Source organism: Scardinius erythrophthalmus (assembly GCF_964197995.2).
Source record: "Scardinius erythrophthalmus genome assembly, chromosome: 17".
Taxonomy (NCBI): Eukaryota; Metazoa; Chordata; class Actinopteri; order Cypriniformes; family Leuciscidae; genus Scardinius; species Scardinius erythrophthalmus.
The window spans coordinates 9573495-9596651 of record NC_138237.1 but is presented as its reverse complement, the minus strand read 5'-3'; the positions used below and the strand labels follow the sequence as shown (position 1 = coordinate 9596651).

Genomic DNA, 23157 nt, shown 5'->3' with positions numbered 1-23157 from the left:
GTCAATAATGACATATTGAAAATGATTTTATTCGTTAATTTACATTCAATCGTTATAAACATGTTCAGGAAACAAAACAGCCGTTAAGAAGATCAAACATTTAAGAAATTTATATTGGTATAAGCACATACATTAACTTAGAACATATCACAAACTGACCGAATGGGAACAGGTTAAGAATGCTTTATCTACACAAAACATCCTATATAACAGCATATAACAAAGTCATACTTTTCTTTTAAATGACATTTCCCCGTTGTTGTTGTTGTTGTTGTTGTTGTTGTTGATGATGTTGTTTACCTTGGTCGACACATGCAGTCAAGTTTCTTAATTCTTTTGGAGATATTTTCCTTTCTTTCATCCACCGTCTTAAAATTTAAACGAGTTTCTCCCATAATAACAATAATAAGGATGATAATAAGAATAATACTAAAAACGAGTGCACCGTCGCTCGGCTTGTTTCTCTGAGATCAAATGCAAATAAATACATTGCAAAAGTGCAGATTGTTTTCTGTCCAGGGAGAAGACATTTGCGCACAGTTACATTTGCAAAAAGAAAGTGCTAATAAAAATAAATCAAATAAATAAATAAATAAATAAATATGCTTTTTTTTCAGCCTATGACGCTTTAGGTTTTATTTCCACCAGGAGCGCACAGTTCATGTGTGGTGTGTTTACTAGAGGACAGTCGTATCCGTACACTTCCTTGTGCGTCACTTAGCCAGAAATGAAGGGTGGACGAGAAACAGGGGGTGAACAGCACGTCAAAATATTAGGTGAAACTCATGGACACTGTGTGCTCGAGCGCTTTGCGGCGCAGGGACGCGATGCTCGTTCCTCTCCAGACGTCAGAGTCCGGGGAGCTACACAGCTGAGGCGAGCCGGTCACATTGTTGGGGCTAGAGAGCGACGCGGGCACCATACCGGGGAAGGTGGGTTGGTAGAGGTGGGACTGGAGACCGGAACCATTGGAGGACATGTTGGACAGGCTCATGGAGTTGTGCGGCGGTCCCGCGCCAAGGCTGCACTGGGATAGAGACTGTGCCATGGCTTGTTGTCGGCCTAGGGAAGTTGGTAACTGCAGCTGTGAGACTCCCGGCATCCCAGCCGCCGCCCAGCGGGTGTCATTAGCGTGAAAAGAGCACAGGCTGTCGCCCATGGCTGCCGCGGCCGCCGCGGCGGAGGGGAACTGCGGTAGGCCGTGGTGGTGATTGGGCAGCAAAGTGCCCGGAGCGCGGAACACGTTCGTGGTCTTCTTGCGCTTCTTCCATTTGGCGCGTCGGTTCTGAAACCAAACCTGCAGGGAGAGGGAACAAAAAAGAGCTCTCACAACGCTGCTTACAAAATGCATTTTAAAAGCAAGTTTAACAAAACATCCATTTAACATGGCCTCTAAGATCTCCCAATGAGAAATTGTGTGAATGTGACAAGAATATACAGAAACAAAAAGACAAATTCATCCTTATGTTCATTATAAAATAAGAAGACAATACATCTTGAAACACAAGATATTGTGTGTGTGTGTGTGTGTGTGTGTGTGTTTAAAACAAGAACCAAAAGTTATTATATGTCGCAATGTAGCCTAGATTACTTAACAGCAATGTTTTGGCTTTTGAGTTCTTAAAAATATAAAACGCGTAAAAATAAAACGAATTGTTTTAAAGATAAAAAAAAAAGAAATTAAATCTACACTTTACACACCAGAAAAATATGATTATTTTGCATTCTTATGGCACTTATGCATCAGTTTATTTGTCTGTATGTTATTAGTAATATGAAAATGAAGAAAAATATAGCCAAAAATGTCTTATTATGATTTGTGTTTGTTTGTTGACCGAAACGATAAGGAATCATAATATTTAGACTCTCCATTATTATGTGCTCGATTTTAAAACACCAGTGCGTAAAAAGGCCCACGGTAAATGGCTCACACGGTGTTTATTTCCCGAGGTCCTTCGGGTTTATAGAGATCTCATGCGCGCTCACAATGATTAACGAGCAGATTCTGACCCAACGAAAGGGGAAGAAAAAAAAAAATGTGAAGGGGTTCATATTAGATCCCCCGAATCCCACTCCACGCAGCCAGCCGTGAAATCCGGACTCAAATGCATTACACTTCAGAGGATAAAAGAAAATGCAATTTCTCATACCATTAAAAAAAGACAGAGCAGCATCCGCGCGCAGGCCATTAAGACGTGCACGCTGACAGACCTATTTCACGAGACCGCAAAACAAACCTAGTGTGCTGTTTCAGACGTGCTTATACGGAAGATCACCGCGCGGTCATAGTGGCACTCGTTTATTTTTTATGCAAATAAAAAATAGTTGCATCCGAGCTCAGGCCTTCTAATTATGATGATTATTATTTTACGCAGAACAATCTTACGCATTGAGCTTAATAAGCCTGTTAAGTTATAAATAATTCTGAAATTGGTTGATAATAATGGTCTTGATTTTATTGCACTATCAACTTGAAAAGCTATACATATATAATGAGCCTCTGTACATCAGAGAGAGAGAGAGAGAGAGAGAGAGAGAGCGCAGGAATGCCGCGCGCTCTCGTTGATTCTTACATTTATCTCGCGGGTTCATTTACCGCTGCAATTGCGACTGACCACCAATCACAGGAGCAGCACGAGTCATAATCTTATCAAAGTGATTAAGATATCGGTCTGCTCCGATGGCTGCGATAACAATAATGGTATTGTAAAAGGAAAACGACCCGAACGACAAAATAATGAGAATCGCCGCATGTTTTAAATGGGTTCACATTCAAAAGCCAAGGAAATGTTGATATAGAAACGTAATCTGAATCAAATACAAATAGGCCTAGTAATATGTAACAGCAATATAATTTTTTATAATACAAAAACAAAATGAATTTAAACCTTTACGATGGTTGTGGAGGTGATAAAGACGATTCATAATCAAAATTGGATATTCGTGTGATTGGGATTAAAATAATGTTTGTGTTACTATTTTGTTTAAAATAATGTTTATTTTAAAATATAAAATAAAAAGAGCTACTATTGATAAGACAAAATAAATAGGACGTACTGTCGCATTTAAAAAAAATATTTACGCCTAATATCAATATGAATTTAACAGTTACGACAGTTCCTTTTTAATTTTTTTCATGCATTCATCTTGATGATAAAGCTCATTCGGAGATTGAAGGGTGTTTTATAACAATTTTACACGATTATTTTCATGTAAGCTAATTGTTTTTTGCACGTTCTGTCGACAAACTTTAAATCTCGACTCATCGTGTAGACAAACAGAAATGCAAATTCTCATTACTCTATATTTAAAATGTAATATAGAGAAATTATATAAAATATATATAAAAATATCAAATTTTAAAAAAGGCTGCATTTTTTTTCTGCTGTTTGTAAGACTCTAGCCTTCGTATTTTTAAGAATATTAGTATTTGAATAACCTATATGTGATACATATTTAGCATGCGTTATAATGTCCACGATAGACAATAATTGATATATGCCATTTATAATAAATATTATCAGACTAAAATAGTTAAAAAAATAAAAACTCGACCAAAATCACTATTTTTTTCTCTCGAATAGGCTATATCTCGCTTTAGATTTGTCTTTTTTTTTTTCAAACGTAATAATTGCAGGTAGCTTACAATAACACCTTCTCTATTGTATTGAAATATCTGCTAAATATATTTTACAGAGTTAATGTTACTGTCGATTCAACAACGATTATCATATGAATCCTACAACAATCCGAAACCCGCGATGATCTTGTCCACTCACCTGCACGCGTGATTCCGTCAAGCCGATCCGGAGCGCGAGCTCCTCCCGCATGAAGATGTCCGGATAGTGGGTTTTGGCGAAGCTGCGTTCCAGCTCGTTAAGCTGAGCCGGAGTAAAGCGAGTCCGGTGCCGTTTCTGTTTCTGACTCTGACTCTGCTGCCCGCCGGACTGGCTGGGGTTCTGTTGCTGCTGCTGTTGCTTCTCCTGTTCCTTACTGTTCACCGCTACACCCGACGGATTGGATCCAGCACTGTTGATATCGTCTCCGGGAAGAAGGGTGGCCCCTTCCACTGCATCGGAGACCGGGGCAAGTTCTCCGGGGTGTCCCGAGTCAGTCCCGCCGCCGCCCAGCCTGCATTTCAATGCCTCCCTGTGACCCAGAAGCTCGGCCGCGGCATCCTTCATCCCTGAAACAGAGAAATGGACAAAACCGAGTGAGCTCAAAACCAACACTTCAAACATTGCTGAAAAAGAAACAAGTGTTAGTGCAGAATATAATTTTTCTTGACAGTCACAACAAGCAAGCAAGCATTATTCTTATGCAAACATCTACCAACTGAAACTAGCATTACATACATAACGTGCAAATAATGGTAAAAACATTTTAAGACTAGCTCAGAACAACAACACAGCAGAATGACATCTTTTAAAATAACTAATTCCATTTAAATCTCCTCAGTATCTTGGAAAACGACTAAATCAAATTACTGCGTAATATAATAATAATGATTACTTCTCCAATGAATTAGCTCGCTTAAATCGAATTAAGATAAAATAAGAGACAAATTGTCAATTTTCACTGCTTGATTTAGATGAAAAGAGTCCTCCAGCTTACAGTAGAGTTGCAGACCGGAGTTTGGCGTTGATAACTCACCGAGGCGAGCATCCAGCAGGTCGGCGTGCGAAAGCATCGCGCACCGCTCCAGGGCGAAATGCTTTCCCAAAAAAATCTCTATGACTTTAAACTATTTAAAAAATATATATGGCCTAAATGAAAGCAAATTCGGTTTGTGGTTAAAAAGGAGGTTCCTTGCATTATAATGTCCTTTAGAGGAACTGGGAGGCGCTTAATAGTTGAATGAACCCATGAGCTCCTTCAAATAAGAGCCAATCAGCGTTGAAGCCTGCAGTGTCAGATGCGCGAAGCCTCTCTTGCTGCCCTCCCAAGTTCATCTCTCCTCGTTTTTGATCCCGACTCCCAAATGATAACCTTTAAAATGACCTCTTTCAGAAAGCTCTTCGAGAAACTCCCTCATTCCCTCAGAATTGGTTTAATTGAGCGTGCTGCCAGAATCATTGAGGGGCCCCTGATTATTTGAGGAGAAACATCGAATTAAACTATTGTTATATAAACGTGTCATCCTTATCAAATCCATATGGTTTAGTAATGGCTTCCCAAAGTTTATTACTGGACTAAACGATTAAACTCATTTGCTTGGTTTTTATGCGCTTATATTAGATATATATAGGCAAAACGAGCAGGTTTCTAAATGACCCCGTTGCGTTTTAATTATAAGGTTATTCTTAATTTTGCAGCTCTGAGATTTTACACTTTTGTCACTTAATCTTAAGTGATCATTTCACGTTTCCTCGTGAAAAAAAAAAAAAAAAAAAAAAAAAAGGCCTTGCCTTCGTGTCGCGGCATGTCCAGCTCGCGCCTTTTGGAGACGAAGTGAACCTCTTCTAATGTTTCTAGTAGCCCGGGGCAGCCAACAACAAAGTTTAGATTAGCCATATATCTCAAACCAGGGTAATTTTCAACATCATTAGGCTTTTATGTAATTAGTGCCAAATCTATAAGCTTTTTATTACGATTATTAGCGGGATCAGTATAAATTAGGGCTGATTTAGTAGTGTTTAGGCCCGACTGTCACGGCGGGAGGAACTTGGAGTAAATGATATGTGAGCAAATTAGGTGCATAATTCGGTGGAAAGTCAAAGTCAGAAATGTGCTTCCAGAAACAGGGATACCCCCGCGAAGGGAAAGGGGGGGGAGTGCGAGGACTTTCGCACCAAAATAGATACATTTAGACTTTAAACACTCTACGCTGACAAATTGTATTCGTTGCATTGATTTTTCATCCAATTGCCCCAAATTAACTTGATTTATTTCATGCAAAGAACACTCAACTGCCAGAGCAGCGCGTTTAACCAATAAACGAACATGCATTTACTCCAATTAACACAATAGCTTTTGTCACACACGGAACCGATGAAAAATATCGGACGACCAGTGCAAACAGGCTCTAAGCAGATGTCAGTGGGATGGTTTGAGGAAGGCTACTCTTTTATTTGCAAGAGTGAATAGTGTCTTTTCACTGCGCACAAAGGACGCGTCCGAGCGAGAAACTTTCGACTCTTTTTTTTTTTTTGACAAGCCACCAATCTGGTGTAAAGAACAAGAGCGCGCGCCTCCAGTCGCCGGGTCAGACGCGACTCTTGACTCGCCGGGGAAATGTATATGCCTCGCTGAAAATGAGGAAAGGAAGAGAGTGCGGATTCAATTTGGAAACAATTGTTCTTGCGCTGCGTTTTGATATCCGAAATGTCAGAGAAGGCGAACGAGGCACCGGGCGAGTAATGGAAGATCTCGGGTTTGTGTTCATCTCACACTTTCCTTTTGTCCAGGAAATAGACTGTTCTTTGTACGGGGCTTCTTCTCTCTTTTTTTTAATTGGGATGTGGATATGGCTTTATACCAGAGACGTAAATATAAATCGAACACGGTTCTGTTATTTGATCCTGTTGGAGTTGTAATAATTTTCATTCTACTACACCCTTAAAAAATAAAGGTTCCTCAATTGTTCTATTCAAAGAACCATCTTATTTCTTAAGTGCCAGCCTGAGTTGTTGTTTATATATGGTTCTTTGGAGATTAAAAACGTCAAGATCAAATTATTCGTTTACGGATCATTTCTGGTTCTAAGTGGAACCTTTATTTTTAAGAGTATGATATCTAAAATTATGCGCATGCATGAACTGACACTTTTGTCATCGCTGCTCATGTGTATTTTTCCTCGCGTATCATAGCAATACAAAACCAAACAAATGCATTACCTCAACAATAACGATCATTTGAAATCATTACATTGTTTGGCCCGAAACACAGTTGCCGCGTGATTGATAGCGCGCTTCGGTTTACGACTTTTCAATGGCTCGATCCTTTTATAGCTGTACAAACAGAAGTGAATCACTCTTCTGGAGAAGCACGCATATTTAATCGACTAAAAGTGCGACAGACGCCTAACGATGCTTATGAGTGAATGAAGGGCTGCCTGAACTTCATAAAATATAAACACACATATATAGTGTGCAAGCTGAGACCCTCAATTAAAATTCCCATATCGTCTTACTGCTTGGTTTTGTCTTTATTCGGCTGTAAGAGGGGTTTTGTGCCTAATAAATAAGTTTTAGATTGTTGCACACAAACAGAGCAAGGGCTGAAAACTGTCTGGCTGAAAACACCTTGGCTTGCTCTAATGCAATTCATTCCGTCTGTTTACCTCGTAAAATGTACAGATTGAATTTCTGTACACCAATACCCGGCCTGCAGCCAGCGAGGGGATTTCAAGCTTTATTTGTGAAACGCGAAGCGAAGCAAAACATTTTATTAAATGCATTTGAGGGGGATACACAACTGTTTCCTGACCTCACCAGTAATGAAAAAAAAAAGTCTCTAGGTCCTCTGAGCTGCAGCTAAAGGTGGCGATTACAACTAAAGTTCAAGAATCAACACTAGAAAAACCTATCGAACAAAAAGCTGACGAGCACTGATATAATACACATCTATATTCACTATTTTATATTATGTGTACACTAATAATATACATTTAAATTGTTATGTTTTGTATGCACACAAAACACTACAAATAATGTAAATATGTAATATAAAACCACCACCACTAATAATATTAATAATTGCATTAATCAAAAACAGACAGAGCTCCTTATAGTTGTTTTTTATCCAAATAATTGAAAGTAATGCCACAGTGTAAAAATATATATATTTTCATGATTTATCATAACATTTTTTCTTTTGTCAAATCAAATCAATAATTTATGTGGTTCAGATAAGTTTCTGTTGATTAAACCAATCTCCTTTATTGTATTAACTAAACATTTTAATTTCAATGAACTCAACATTTTAAGGCAATCATGCTACTTTAAGTTAAACCAACAAAATACAAATTGGAGTGTTGTGTGTACAAATTGTGTGTCCCCTTCAAATCTGATTTGATGCATTAAAAACTGTAACATTTTATAATAAATTCAAAGACTCACAAAACAGCTGGCACATGTTGGGATTGATAAATCAGTGTAAAGTTAAAACAACGGTTACAATCATTTTTATAACTTTAAAACAATACATTATTATAAAATATATATTTATAATAATAAAAAATGTTTAATATTTATTTATAAAGCTACTTTATTAGTACTTTGCGCACAGGGATTACAAAAGTTATGCATGGATGATATTGTGTGTGTGTGTGTGGGGGGGGTGTTGGAGAGAGAGAGAGAGAGAGAGAGAGAGAGAGAGAGAGAGAGAGAGAGAGAGAGAGAGAGAGAGAGAGAGGGTAATTTGGGAGGTGATTCAGAAGCAAAGCTGAGTTGCATCTCTCTCTCCCACCAGATAGCGTTAACAAGCTCGCATCAATCTTACACTGCATATAAATAAAAATAGACAAACAAACAAACTCGCGCCCTGCAAGTTAATGCGGCGCATCTGAGTGGAAAGTAGACATTTTCACGCGCTCTGGAGATGAGGAGTGACTTTTAATAAAATCACAAGAAAAACAAATGTAATTCTGAACGCGGTCTGGAGCTGAGAGGATTCTGCTCCCTCACTCCTCATTGTGGAGTGATTTTCAACGAGGCTTTTGTTAGACTGTCACCATCTTATGGCCTTCATATCCACCATCACATCTGTCCCAAGGTACACTGACATGCCTTACACATTTCCACACATCATTTTCCTTCTACACCAACACATAGAAACTCGTTAGTGTCAATTTGAGGACAAAATTACACTAACTCGACCATATAAGCAAACAATTTTATAATACAAAATAATGATATTAAAACACATTATAACTAAGAATTAATAAATTATAATAAATGAATGATTTAGGCCAACTTTATTTATGATAAAATATAAAATCACCCAATTCACAGTCAACTTGTCGCGTTAAAAATTAAGTGGTGCGTGAAGAAAAGTTTTTATGTGCACCAATAAAGAAAGACAGACACACACACACCTTCCCTTTGAGCCTATTATTAAATTATAACATCAATAATACAGATATGATCTATTCAGCCATAAAACACATAGTTTCAGTAACAACAACAACAATTTATTATTCTGCAGTTTTGGGGGAAATATTTTTAAACCACTTTTCCATCCGAGGACGTCCACAAAAGGAAGTTTCGTGTAATAAAGCCTATTTATGATAGCCTACATTTTTTACTACAATGTCAGTTTGTTTGCTTATCCATCATCATGAGGACTCATGTTATATATAGCCTACTGATTTAGCTCATACAAATGTTCCTGCATTTTTAGATTTTTTTTATTAAAAATGTATTTACTTAGCGATTTCAAGTCTGTCCCTTGTGGGCACATTCGGTCCACACAATAGGCAAAAGCTGCTCCACCACACCCTTACAGATGCGGCATTCTCCGCTCATGCAGTTCCACGCCGGAATGTGATTCACGGGGCGTCTATATTCACTCAATTAGAGAATTCTAAAGAGAAAATCGATCGTCCATCTGCAGAAATGCCAGTTTAACAAATTAGATTCTTGTTTCGTGCAGGTGATGCGGTGACAGTCGGGGGGATTAAAGGTAATAAGTTGTTGTGTTTTAGCTGGAGGAGGAGGAGGGGTGATGAAGAACCCCCCGCACACCCCCACATCCATCAGGTGCTCGGTTCCTCCGGTCGCGCGAGCAGGCTCAGGTAGCGCGCGCCCGCCGCCGCATCTCATGCTCCAATTAGAGGCGCTGCCCTCCGAACGGACTCGATTAGACCGTGATTTATCCGAAAGAAATATAATTATGGCTCCAAATAAAATAATCAGCATTGAAGAGCGATTTCCTTAACGAGATGGAGCGGTTGGGTGTCACGGAGTGGCGGCGCCTCATTAGCGCTATAATGAGGCTTCGGGGTGAACCCGATAATTATCGAAATCTGTAGAATGAAGACCAAGCCAAATGGAACCCGAATTCATCTGCTCCTTCGTCTTAAAAAAAAAAAAAAAAAAAAAAAAAAAAACCTAAAAACTAAAACACATTTTAAAACACACCGAATTAGGCGGAACTATACAGACTTAGGAATTGCGATTCTGGGATGAACCTGATATAAACCCATTCAAATATTTATGGCAGTGAGGAAACACCACTTGAAAAGGAACAAATCCTAATCACAACAGTGCAACCTTACTGGGAAATGCCTGGAGAAATAGATATTCCTTTTAGTATATCTGCAAATATGAAACAAACAAACAAAAAGTGTTCTTCAGATTGCCACACAAGGGAAATATTTTGGAGAACTTACAAAATAAGTTCCAAAAGTTATTGCAGAATATCGAATGACTGTAGTTTTTCCTTTAAGGAAAACGCTTGAAGGACCTTAATTGTTCTTAATATGCTTTGAGGCATCTTCAAACAAACAGCCAAAAAAATCTATATTTTTAGATATAGGCCTATGATCCCAAAAAGTATTTTAATCACATCCCAAAAATGCCTGACTGACATAGTATAATGTCATACATGTCATAGGATAACATACTACAAAACATACTTTAAAAAAAAAGTGGCATTGGGAGGAAAACATTTTTATATATATATATATATATATATATATATATATATATATAAAGAATTTTTTTTTTTTTTATGGATCAATCATCTTTAGTTCACACAACTGATGTTTCACTAACTTTTGGCAATCACAAAGTGTCCTTAAAATAGGCTATATCTATCATTTTATTAAAACATTCAATTCTTATTCCGAAATGGTTCGCTTTAAAATTGTGATTACGCCAGCTTTCTTAAAAATAAAGTCACCTGGTTTGATATTTTGTTTTCTAATGCGATGACATTCATACATGCTTAGTTTGACTTGAGTGTTTCAAATAAAATCATTGAAATATAAAGTTATCATAAAGAAAATATCTACATAGACTGAAGTGCTTTCCCCTGCATGTTCTGTCCAGAAAGGGTTTTTTTGTTCAGGATTTACCTTGATAATGCAGATTGCAATATCTGAGACAGGGATAAGCTTGATGCGATCTCTCCCAAAGGATCAGAAACAGGCCCTCCATTATCAAATATTCATAGCCTACACAAAATACACCCAGAATTCAAATCATGTAATTATGCTGCACTGCAAAAATATATTTATGCACTCCATGTTACTCCAGCTAATAGGTCAAAGCATGTGCAGCTCAAGAGTCTGGTGCTTGCATGAGAGAATCTGGCCAGCGGAGGTCAGTGTCCTTTCAGGAGAGCTGGAAATATGTTCTCATCATACATTAGTTTTTCCTGCTATACCTGTCTCCCTCCGCATGCAGGAAAGCAAAAGCCTGTCCATCAGGTTCACATTCTGCATTCATTACTGCAGCCCTATGAGAAGGCAAACATATGGCATCTTATTTGATAACTCAAGGCCTGCTTTGTGTATTCTTATTAAGTCTTAAACAACACACACCTGCAGCAGGAATAAACGCGAAAGGCTTACATTAATCAAAGACGTGTCACGATTTTTCCTTTCCCAGCAGGTGAAGCTGTAATCTATAAAGGTAAAACACAGTGATAGACTGGAGAGCTTCAATATTAGCTAAGTTTATAATCAATGATGAAACGGGAATGGTTTGAAATAATAAAAAGAAACTTTATTTTATGATTGTGTATATTTGATCACAGAAGGCCTGGGGGGAAACAGTGTTATTAAATTAAGTAATCAATACAAAAATTGATGAAATGCAAACATAAGCAACCAGTAAACACACGGCCTTCAGAAGAAATGGAATGGACAGTTGGGATGTCAGTGTACGTCAGCGTCTGCGCGTGTTTGTTCCTCGGTGTCCATCATCCTTCCAGCTTGACTGACTCTAAAACTGTTCTGGCCTCCTTGAACTCCTCCGCTTCAGCCAGTTCTTCTTCTGTTTCCTGATAACACAAATGTTTTAAAGTCACTATCTGGACCTAATCTGCATGAATAGGATGGAGTCATATTTTGTTAATTTACAAATGAATAGGAATAAATGAACAAATAATATGAAGAAAATTATGCATCTTACAACTCTCAAATGTAAAGCACTGGATACAGAATTTAATGAACTGATCATAATTATATGTCTCACATTCATTTCTTATCCAAAAATACTGACATATTTTCAAATAATAAAATAAATGATGATTCATATTAAAATAATATGAACCAAACCTCAGATTTCTTGATGAACTTGTATATGATGAAATATTATGGCCTGGTTTCACAGTCAGGGTTTAGATTAAGCCAGGATTAGGCCTTAACGTATATCAGTGCAAGTTGCTTTCAGTTAAAACAGCTCAAACATGCACTTTAGTCTCAGACTAGTTTAAGTCTTGTCTGTAAAACCAGGGGAAAACGTTTTTTATAAGCCTTAAAATGACATAAAATACATGCAAGTCTACAGAGAGGCTGAAAGAGTGGGAGTGAGTAAATCAGATCACAGTAACACAATGAGAGAGACTAACTGCATCCCCAAATACAGCTAATCCACTCAGTGAAGCTGTCAGATAATCACACACACAACCACCTCAGACAAACACACTCACACACGTAACACAGTGTGAAAATGTAATGGAGGCAGTGAGAGGAGTAGGTCATATCAATGCTAATCGATCGACGACGGTTTCTATGGAGGCCATTGCCGTGACAACATTACTAATGAACTGAAATGAGAGTGTGTGTGTGGCCTCAGTGAGCTGGTGCACCTGACAGAAAGTTTTACGCAGACACAAAAAAGTAGAGGGTTTGAAAAGCATTTTTATTAAAGCACACAAATAGGAGCCGTTGCAATGAGCTCTTTGAAATGCACCTGTGCGATCACAGATTTCCATTTCATTTCCCCGTTTTCTGTTCATTAATGTGATCCCTGTAATCCTCAATTTCCCCTAAGCGTCAACACACAGGAAGCGGATGGCACGGTCTTCCCTGTACATATCTCACACACTTAAACCTGCCATGTCACGATGCCCTGTGCTTAGCACTGATCCTAACACCTGTGAGATGCCTGGACACATGTAATGTCCTCCCGTTCTGACAATTTTCAGGCTATGATTACCTTTTCTAGACAATATTGATTATTATAATTATTACTAATAATAGTTATGACTTTTTATAGCTAACCGTTTTCAGGGCTAGCAATGCGAGAAGACAAACTGTGACCCGGGCTGGCAGAATGAGTCGCATTGAGAACATTTTCAAACATGAGTAAACAGCCTTCAAAATGATGTATGATTTGTTGGAATCAGACAAAAAATAACAGATACACCGGTTTAAAAAGTTAATTTAGAGAAAAATCGAGTTAGGTTCCAAAACAAAATGACCTAGTAGCAACCATCCCTTAAAATCCCTGGTAATAACACCAAATTTGACACACGCCAAGTCAAAACCAAATATATATGAAAAATATACATTCAACTTTTTTTTTTTCCATGATACAATTGTTTGATAAACATTTATGTAAACATTTTATTTAACAGACAGCCTATATATTCAGAGCAACTGTACCGCATGGATGTAATATAATGATACACATCAGATAATTTTCCCCAACAGTTAACCAAACTCTCGCCAAGACAGATATTTTGAAATACTGTAGTTCTGTGTATATCGGGATTGCGCGCTGTCTGAAAGGCGTCTTTGGGCGAATCTGTCAGTCAGCACGAGTAAGCACATTTCATTGGTTAAGACTCACGCCATCGAGAATTCGCTATGAATATTCACAAAGTTGGAATACTGCGCTTTATAAGGATACCAAACTTGTGCTGAGGAGAAGTGAGAGAAGCGAGCAGAGAAAAACTGCATTTTTCATGGACAAAGCAAAGCTACTCCTCTCAGAAAAAGCACAAATAAAGATACGTTTAATGTTTGATTGGTATTTAGAGCATTGGGATCACTAGACGAGGGCTTAATGAAGCAATTTTTTGTGAAAACCTCAAAATCGACCAAAATGTATATTTTTTAGCTTTAGCTCGAAATTAGCCCATGCGCATTCCGACTTCTTTTGCCAGCACGGGTCACAAATGCATATACATTTTTGGTCAGGATGTAGAGACATGTTAGCCACAGAAAAATGTTTAAAATGGTAAATGGTATATATAACTGACTGGATAATATTCTGATTGTTCCAATCCAATCTAAATTTCTGCCTGAATCATAATCATACACTGTTCGTTCATTGGCCAGAGGAGCACTGGCCCCCGACTGAGCCTGGGTTCTCCCAAGGTTTTTTCTCCATTCTGTCACTACTAAATGAATAACTTTTTTTAAAACAAAAATGAAACATCACTGAACTTACTAAAGCTGGACTGTGATGCTATTTTCTTCTTGAAACAAACTTTTTTGCATTATTTTCCTGTTATCTCTGTAAAGCTGCTTTGAAACTATCTGTATTGAAAAAGCGCTATATAAATAAATGTGACTTGACTATACAAGTAAATGGTTGTTGGTTTTCAGCCAAAAATTATGGCACAATTATGAACAGAGACTGCTATTTAAACAGAAAAAAGCAGTTGAAACAATGTAGCTTTAATCAAAATGAAATGTAAATGCTGCTGTAAAATCCAGATGTGGCAGATGTGTTATTGTTTCAGGTTGGTCAGAATTCTCAAACAAAAAGATTCAGTGCATTAAAGCACCACTGAGTTCAAGTCCTTCAGGTAGGACAAACCTAAAGAGTATGGGTGTGTGTGTGTGTGATATTCTCACCAACAGTTGTTGTAGGTCAGCGTGGGCCATAGCTAAGCGACGATGGCAGTCTGGGATCATCATTCTTGCCTCTTGCAACACCTCAACCTGTTTAAGACATTGAAGAGATTTTACTAGCTTTATTCTAGAACAAAAACAGAAGAATTATTTCACATAAAAACATCCGCTACAAAACAATGGAAAAACTCAATGAGTTATTGATCAGCCGCTGAAGACACATGTACACCCGGTCATCAGATATGAAGATGAACTAATCATGACATGATCGTCATTTTTATGTGATCTCTCCCTTTAAAACAGAGCTGTATATGCATTCACTCCAGAGAGAAGGTGAGAAGGTGAGAGAGAGAGAGAGAGAGAGAGAGAGAGAGAGAGAGAGAGAGAGAGAGAGAGAGAGAGAGAGAGAGAGAGAGAGAGAGAGAGAGAGAGAGAGAGAGAGAGAGAGAGAGAGAGAGAGAGAGAGAGAGAGAGAGAGAGAGAGAGAGAGAGAGAGAGAGAGAGAGAGAGAGAGAGAGAGAGAGAGAGAGAGAGAGAGAGAGCATGGTCCACTACTCCTTGAGATCCTCTAAATTAGCAGCATGTGTTGTTAATTACAAAACTCCTCTAAAGTAACATAACGTCATTAATTTTGCATCAGCACATTAAAACTAACCCTGACCTCACCCACAGCGCTGCCACACTGCATCAGCTCTTTCTCGTTAACCGTTACCAAAGCAGTTTCTTTTAAGGCAGAACAACCAACTGGTACAAACGCTCAGATATATGCTCAGTCTGACGACTTATTCTCTTTACAGTCGGGGGAATTTTCTACATCCCAGGTGCAAAATTAACTCTTGCCAAGCGCTAAATGTGACTAAATTTGATTTTGTATTATTGGCCAGTAGGATGGTAACATCATAAACAGTTTATCTAGGATGCCTACATTTTTTTCGTTGTTGACGCGTGGAATATTTATCACATTAAGCCACCAAAGAAAAAAAGAAAGGAAAAAAAGAGACCAGCAAACCTCTTATGATGCACAATGAAATGTAATATTTTAATTAAAAATGAATAATTATGTCCCTGACTGGAGTTCCCTCAGTTCTGGTCCCCCAAACCTAGTACTTTTAACGTCCTCTGAATGAGTGAGTCTCATCAGGTTGTGTGTTGTTTAAGGTGGATTATTCTTACCTGTTTCTTGATCACATACTCGTCTCCTGCCTCCGCCTTGAGACGCTCAATCTTCTCTTCCTGCTGCTTTGCCTCCTTTATGTACAACACCTCCTCTTTGGCCAAACTGAAAGAGAGAGAGAGAGAGACAAGAAGAATGAGAATGGATAGCAAGGGGTGAGTTTTACTCAAATTCAATACTTATTTGTCCAACCGATGCTGTCAGGAATTTACCACCACAAAGTCAAACAACTAGCTAACCAGAGAACCAACTTCTCTAATGCCCTGAAGTTTCACGTTACTAATCTATCTTTTTTGCATCTGTGACTTTACATAAATATAAACAATCATGCAGGTATATTTTAATTAGGTTGAAAAATATACATCATACAACAAACATGACAACTGAGATGTAGACATTATTGCTGAAATTGAACAAAAACACTACTGTTCAAACATTTGGGTTTGTAAGATTTTTTTTTTTAAAGAAATTAATACTTTTAATAAGCAAGGATATATTAAATTGATCAGAAATGATCATATTAGAATGATTTCTGAAGGATTGTGTGACACTGAAGACTGGAGTAATGATGCTGAAATTCAGCTTTGCATCACAGTAATTTTAAAATATATTCAAATAGAAAACAGTTCTTTTAAATTGTAATAATATTTCACAATATTATTGTTTTACTGTATTTTTGATCAAATAAATGCAGCATTGGTGAGCAGAAGAGACTTTAAGAAAATCCTACCAAGCCCAAATGTTTAGTAGTGTACTTACTAACACAACTCACTATAAAAGGAGAAACTAGAAGTTCTATGAACCCAAAGCCAGTGGTTTTATCAAGTTGCACCAAAAAAAAAAAGATCATAATTCCTAAATGTTTATGTGACACATAAAATATTTTAGTGTTGAATTTCCAATACGTGTATACCATGCTGTGATATATACCGCTACCGTGTCAGAAAACACCTCCTAGCATGATAAAAGATTTCAGTCATCCTCTCGAGTCTACATAAATCACTAGTTAGCACTGTTAACTTTAAAGCAACATACACTGGTACAACACACTTAGACAAAAAAAAAACAAGGCATTAACAAACTTGATTCCCAACATGAACAAGCACATTCTCCTGCAAACAGTCTCTACCTCCAGCATTTCCTACCTCCCAATTCTCTCTTCCTTAATGATTATCTACTGTCAGTCTCAGAAAAGCTGTGTGCTTGTTAGCCACAGTGCTGAACTGCACCAGCTACAACCTGATCGCTACGCTAATCTGTCTTTTAACCGCATCTGTCTCCCTCTCGCTCGCACACTCACAAAGACACTGTACTGCCCCTACTAGGATTAATTGATCATCAATTTAGTCCCTAATTTGGACTAAGTCAGGTGGCAAATGGGCCACTTTTGCTTGATTGTTAGTGAAAACGCAGTGCGAATACATTGATAAATTTTGATTATTTATCAATTATGGCCAAATGAACTAAACGCACTGAATAAATTCACGGCCTGATTGCCGTAATGGAGTTTGAAAATATCACTATTGATAATGATTCTAGCTAATAGCTGCTTTCCGTCTGCGGCCTGCTCGCTTGTCGGGACGACATGGCGTTGCGGAATTCATTTTTCATAAAATCAGCTGTGTGTGTGTGTGTGTGTTAGACAGCGAGAAAAAGAGAGAGAGCACGAGATGCTTCTCCATTAATAAAACATACTGCCAGCCCAGACCGCGTGCCATAAGAGTCGTCTCCGCCTGCGACAATATGTCATATTTTACGTCAATTACGCCGGTTTTAACAGGCTTCAATCACGACGTTCTGGTGCAATTCTTCACATATGCTCAAGGTAAGGCTTTCTCTGACACGTACACAAAAAATTAGACCACGGGAAAAGGAATGGGGGTGCAACCAGCGAGGAAGCCGGAGGGGTGGAAAGATCGGGGTGTAGCATAATTCTAATAAAAGTGAGGGACAGGCTAATGAAAAAGTGTCATGCTGATGTTAATTTCTTGTATCTGCAGGGTGATGTGCGAGCTGCTTATAGCAGGGGCGGAGCTGGGCAGCTGTAAATGGGGCTGCCAGGGCTGCTTCCTTCAGCTTAATGGAAAAAGCATCTCTCTGGAAAATAGAGAAAAGAATTAGACTCGACACACACATTCTCTCCCCTCTAATACTGTATTTTTGAGGCGGCGGGTCGGCGGCGAGACCCGGTGACAAAAGCAAATTACGCCTGTCATTTTATTAAGTGCATCCGCTGAGCTAGGCCAGAAAACACCGACTGGAATACATCACCAAAAAGAAGAAGAAAAGAAAAAAGAAAACGGCAAGTGAAGGGTAGTAAAGGGATGGCGGAAGACGGAGAAGACGGCGAGATGCAAAATCGGCTGGCAGTTCGTTCAGACCAACGCCATCCAGTTGTCTGGTTTCTTCATCGGAAAAGTGAAAAGTGGATGTTTTATAAAAAAATTGTCCTAAATGCTTCAGAATGCGGCTGAGAAGAGAATCCTACTGTGATAGCAACATTTGGCATGAAATCCTGACCACTTGATAGGGCATTTCAGGAACCCCCTTGAGGCTTTTGAAAACGTGGGATGTAGCCGAATGAGAGGGGCTTGACCTGAGGGTGGTAATTAACTGACATTACAAGCATCCACGTGTACTACAGCACTAGGTCTTATAGCAGTGACACTTCACCTTATGGTAAGTTTACATTAATCCGGCGTTTTCGTTTCCCTCCACACTAGTGTTTTCCAAAAGTTTCTCGTCCACACTGAAACGTCGCAAAATTCACCTTACTGCGCATGCGGAAACCCTCAAAAAGGCTTACTGAGATCATACAATTCTTCTGGCAGGATCATTTTATTTAGCGAAACATCTAACCATTCACTGATGCATACAGGTCGCACTCACTCACTATTATATGTTCGGTCTGAGAGCCCAGACAGCAACATACTGTCGGCTCAGATCCGGTCCTCATCTGGAACACGTGGATTCCACATGGCCAAGAAGATGTGGGCCGACACTATGTTGCTGTCTGGGAGAGAAAGATGCGTTTTCAAACGAAAACATTACTGTACGTTCACACCGCCGCCGGCGAGAGCGGCAAAATTCCCTCTCGCCGTTCTCTGGAATCCTCTCAGGCGCAGGACTTCTACATTCTGATTGGTTGCCGCCGACCGCGTCAGAGCTTATTACCATAAAGTTGACATTACAACACTGTTAGTGTTTATAATCTATCTGAACGTACTGATAACCACAATAATACCCCTATTTTTTGATAAAATGTTTTTTTTAAAATGTAGTCGAATTGATATCGATTCTCAAAACACATGAATCGATCTATTTTCCGTACACCGATCTATTTTCTGCAAACATTGAACATATCATCTAATTGATGTTAATCATATTACTAGTCTTCTCCACTAGACGTCATCCTCTTATTTACCTTGCACGATGTTACAGCAGGAACCCACTTATTTCTTCAATGCTTAACATGGCGGATGCCTTTCAGTGTGAAAGACGTTCTGGACAGTTGAAGGAACTGTCAGTGTCCCGATAGGGCCAGCGCTGCTTGATGTGGGTCTGGCTTGTCAGGCTACACTTTGGCGAGTATCCGAGTAAATATAGCTTATTATGGCTTAAAGAGGCTACATGCGATTTTCTGAAATTTAAACTCGCGACTGACACCTGTGGCCAAAAAACGGAACTGCTCTTCCTTTCTGCTTGCTCTCGTACGTGCACACTTCACAAGTCATCCGCTGCAAAGAAGTCAACATTATGTTTACAGAGGTAAGAACAGTCAAATACATATATTGTTTGAGAAACTAAGTTTGTTTGCTGACTAGCGGTGGTGGCAGAGTGATCTGAAACGTTTAACATGAACGCGCTTGACGTCACATCCGCAGACAGCGCGCGAAAAATCCGACCCGACAGAAAATAGGAAAAATAGGATACAGGCTTATAGGTGCACCCACTGTGAGCTGACAAGGTGTCAGTATGCTCATCAGAAGATGTTTGAGTCATAAATGGTCAAATAAAAAGGCTATTGTTACGTTTATTTTGGGGAAAAAGTTGCATGTAGCCTCTTTAAGTAAATGTAAACCGTAGAGAGAGACAACGCATGTGTATCAGTATATTGGATCCGTGCATTATTCTTAAAATAACAACATCCTAATATTCCTGCTGCTATATCCGTGTTTATAATGTTAATTAAACAAAAGACAAAGAAATCACTCACCGCTCTTCACTGATTAACTTTTGTAACTTTAATGATTAATCTTTATTTAATTTATACAGTGAATATTATATGCAGTGGACAATGGTGTTTTACATTTAATTTATGCAATTTCTGAACCTGAAAACTACCTCTACCTGAACGGATTATTTCATTTGTATCTTTTTTCTATTGTTTATATTTATGTGTGCAATTAGTTTTATTTTCTTTATTTTATCGAATTGAGATCTTGTGAATCTGAATCGAATAGGGATATCTGTATACCCAGCCCTAAATAATACAAGTGGTTAAACACATGACATCATGAATCAGAGATCATCATGATGAGTGGCCTGTCTTTAAAAATTAATAATCTCTTTAAAAATTTCTGTAAAAAATACAAATTACTCTTTAAAATGCAGTATATTGTTTTAACCAATATATTGCCCAACACACTATATATTGTAGTATTTTTTGGACATTTTGAGATTTTTTAATGTTGCCCCATTCCTAAAATCTTTTGAAAGCCTTGACAATGGATAATGCACATTTACAGTTTTAATTTAAGGATTTGTTAGACACTTTTTTTCCTTCAAAGTGACAAAAACATCCCATTTAAAATATGCATTTGATCAGTTCTTGCATTCCCCGAGAATCGAACCCATGACCTTGGTGTTGCAAGCACCATGATCTAGTTTGGGAATTCTGCACTTCTGTCAGAAGTCGGTCACTAAAACAAAGTAAATGCTCCATATTTACTATATGATCCAAGGAGCCGCTGATTACACACAAAACTAATCAAAACTGATATTCAGTCTGTCCTATATTAAGCCTATAATCAGCAATAATGCTTTCTATATATCAGCGTTTATTGAAAAACAAAGTTACATAGAGGCCAAGCTTCGAGCAAACAGACTTGAAATGAGTAAACCAGGAGACCATCAAGAAGCCCACACCTCACAGCTCTGACAAATGAAGAAATGCAATTCAGCAATACAGCGTTCAAAGGTGGACAAAATCAATTATCTGACCTGGAGCTGAGAAGCCCCGGTCTGAGTGAACCACAGAGGCCTGCGCTCACATGGGGAGAGAAATCTGAGAGAAATCTATAGGACCTAAAGACCCAGCTGAAAGAAAACAAAGCATCTCGCACCGCTCTAATCGATACGAAGGCTGGACCGTCCACACCGAGAGCCAAAAACAGATGGGAAATCCAGAAGAAACATGTCTCGGAGACACGAACGATGTGTCTGCCATCGCTGGGCCTAACAGCAGGAATGTTCCATCATAAAACCATCAATTGACACCAACGGTGCCGACGCAATAAGCAAATTCAGCATAAATGAACTCGGACACCAAGACGTGATTGGTCCCTCATGTGAACATCAGCAGAGTTTGACAGGCCAAACGTTCGGTTCTTATCGCGGCGCGGCTCATTACGATGTTGTCTCCTGTGTTGGCATGGTGTGCGAGTTGTTTCCTATCCCTCTCACTTTCTCAATCCCACTGAGAATCATTCGCACACTTCCATTACCAGCCCTATCAAACAGGCCCATCTCAATCAGGCCCTCATCTGGTCAATCAATGCAAACAGCAGTCAGGTGGGGATTGCAGGGAAGAGCAGAGAAAGGGAGGGGATGAAGAGAGGATGAGACACTCGCAGAACACAAATGACCAACTTTAATACGAGTCTAACATTCGTTAAGTGAGACTCTTCTGGTCTTACTGAGGACTGTATGAATAAGCCATGTCAATGTGATCATATGCAGGTCAAAGGTCATATCTGATGCTATGAAGTGTGTACTTTTCATGTTAACTTCAAAAATAAAGTAAAAATGTCTGACTCTTTATTTATATATATATATATATATATATATATATATATATATATATATATATATATATACATACATACATACACATATATTATTTTGCATGTATTTTTATGCTTGTTTACATAATTTCTTTAACATAAAAATATATTCATAAATACATAATATATGATCTAAAATATAATTGATATAATATATATTATTCATTTATGTGTATGTGTGTATATATATATAAACAAAATGCTGTAAATTAAAATAGTATGATAGCAATATCAAGTAGCATCACGGAGTTTTCTTTAATTACAGTCTAGATAAACACACATGCCTGCTTGATAAGGTACAGAAATGTCTATTACACTTGGCATTAACACAGCCTTAAAATAATTCATTCAATACCTCATTTTGAATTCTGACTAACTTTACTATGCTTTAGTCTATTGTCCTCATAACAATCACACACAAACTAACAAATACCTAACAAAAACTCTTATGAAATGCACATTATTCGTAGCTTTCACACATCTAAAGTGACCGGAGAATGGAACTTGACATCTGGACAATGCTATAACAGCTGTCAGAGCACCGGGCTATATTTACAGCCTCTGCCGCAGAGGCCTCTCTTCTGCCGCGTGCGCCTGTAGAGTGGCGCGGTGAACCTGCGGCCTTGACGTCGCACATACAAGAAATCTGATTATTCCGCCTTCTTACCGTTTAACCACACCGGTCTTGATTTTTATTTGTCGTATTCTTGGATCCGCCATTGTCCGTGTTGTTTGAAATAGTAAAAACGGAAAGAAACGGGGATAAATATGTTAGTACTTAGATAGCAATGAGAGAAGCGCGCAGCTGAGATTAGCCTGATAGCACAGTGACACACACCAACACACAGCAGAAACCAGTGCGCGCATGCGTAGATAAACCAGCGCATGTGACAGCAGTTCAAAGATCAAGAACAAAAAAAAAAAAAAGGAAATGTATTTGTTCCGTTATTTATTTTTTAGGTCATTTAATAATAACATTTAAATACAAAAGGTGATTAAAAATATTTAAATACTAGGTACATTAAAAGTAGATGTAGGGGTATCACTGTTATATCATTATTTTTTAATTGTACAATGGTACAAAATATGCATATATCACAGTTTATGAAGTTAGTACCATGGAATATTTAAAGGTAGGCTACCACAGTATTACAATGCCTTTT

The 23157-nt window shown here is 38.4% G+C and overlaps 2 protein-coding genes across 3 annotated transcripts; both read right to left on the bottom strand.

Moving 5' to 3' along the window:
* otpa (orthopedia homeobox a) lies at window positions 1-4184 on the bottom strand (the record flags this gene model as incomplete). The annotated part of the gene is made up of 2 exons (XM_081391072.1): window positions 1-1297; window positions 3780-4184. 2 exons carry the CDS (start codon window positions 4182-4184, stop codon window positions 773-775), a joined length of 930 nt encoding a protein of 309 aa, XP_081247198.1. The 3' UTR covers window positions 1-772.
* A 6490-nt stretch (window positions 4185-10674) lies between these two features.
* Window positions 10675-22872, bottom strand: tbca (tubulin cofactor a). 2 transcript variants are annotated; one of them, XR_014031965.1, is made up of 6 exons: window positions 22662-22843; window positions 15929-16034; window positions 14759-14845; window positions 11790-11949; window positions 11519-11571; window positions 10675-11403 (listed from the first exon to the last, which is right to left on the bottom strand). XR_014031965.1 is itself a non-coding variant. In XM_081391071.1 (4 exons), the coding sequence occupies exons 1-4, from the start codon at window positions 22712-22714 to the stop codon at window positions 11869-11871; spliced, it is 327 nt and encodes a 108-aa protein (XP_081247197.1). In that variant the 5' UTR covers window positions 22715-22872; the 3' UTR covers window positions 11648-11868. The 2 variants fall into 2 exon arrangements, 1 of the variants encoding a protein (XP_081247197.1); XM_081391071.1 differs by lacking the exons at window positions 10675-11403; window positions 11519-11571 and having other exon boundaries at window positions 11648-11949; window positions 22662-22872.
* Window positions 22873-23157: the final 285 nt, after the last annotated feature.

Excerpts from the sequence above, each read along its gene's own strand:
- tbca (XM_081391071.1), bottom strand. The coding sequence starts at position 22,714 with ATGGCGGATCCAAGAATACGACAAATAAAAATCAAGACCGGTGTGGTT. Across the intron at positions 16,035-22,661 it reads AAGACCGGTGTGGTTAAACG|TTTGGCCAAAGAGGAGGTGT; the intron begins GTAAGAAGGCGG and ends TCTCTCTTTCAG. Across the intron at positions 14,846-15,928 it reads AGTATGTGATCAAGAAACAG|GTTGAGGTGTTGCAAGAGGC; the intron begins GTAAGAATAATC and ends TGTCTTAAACAG.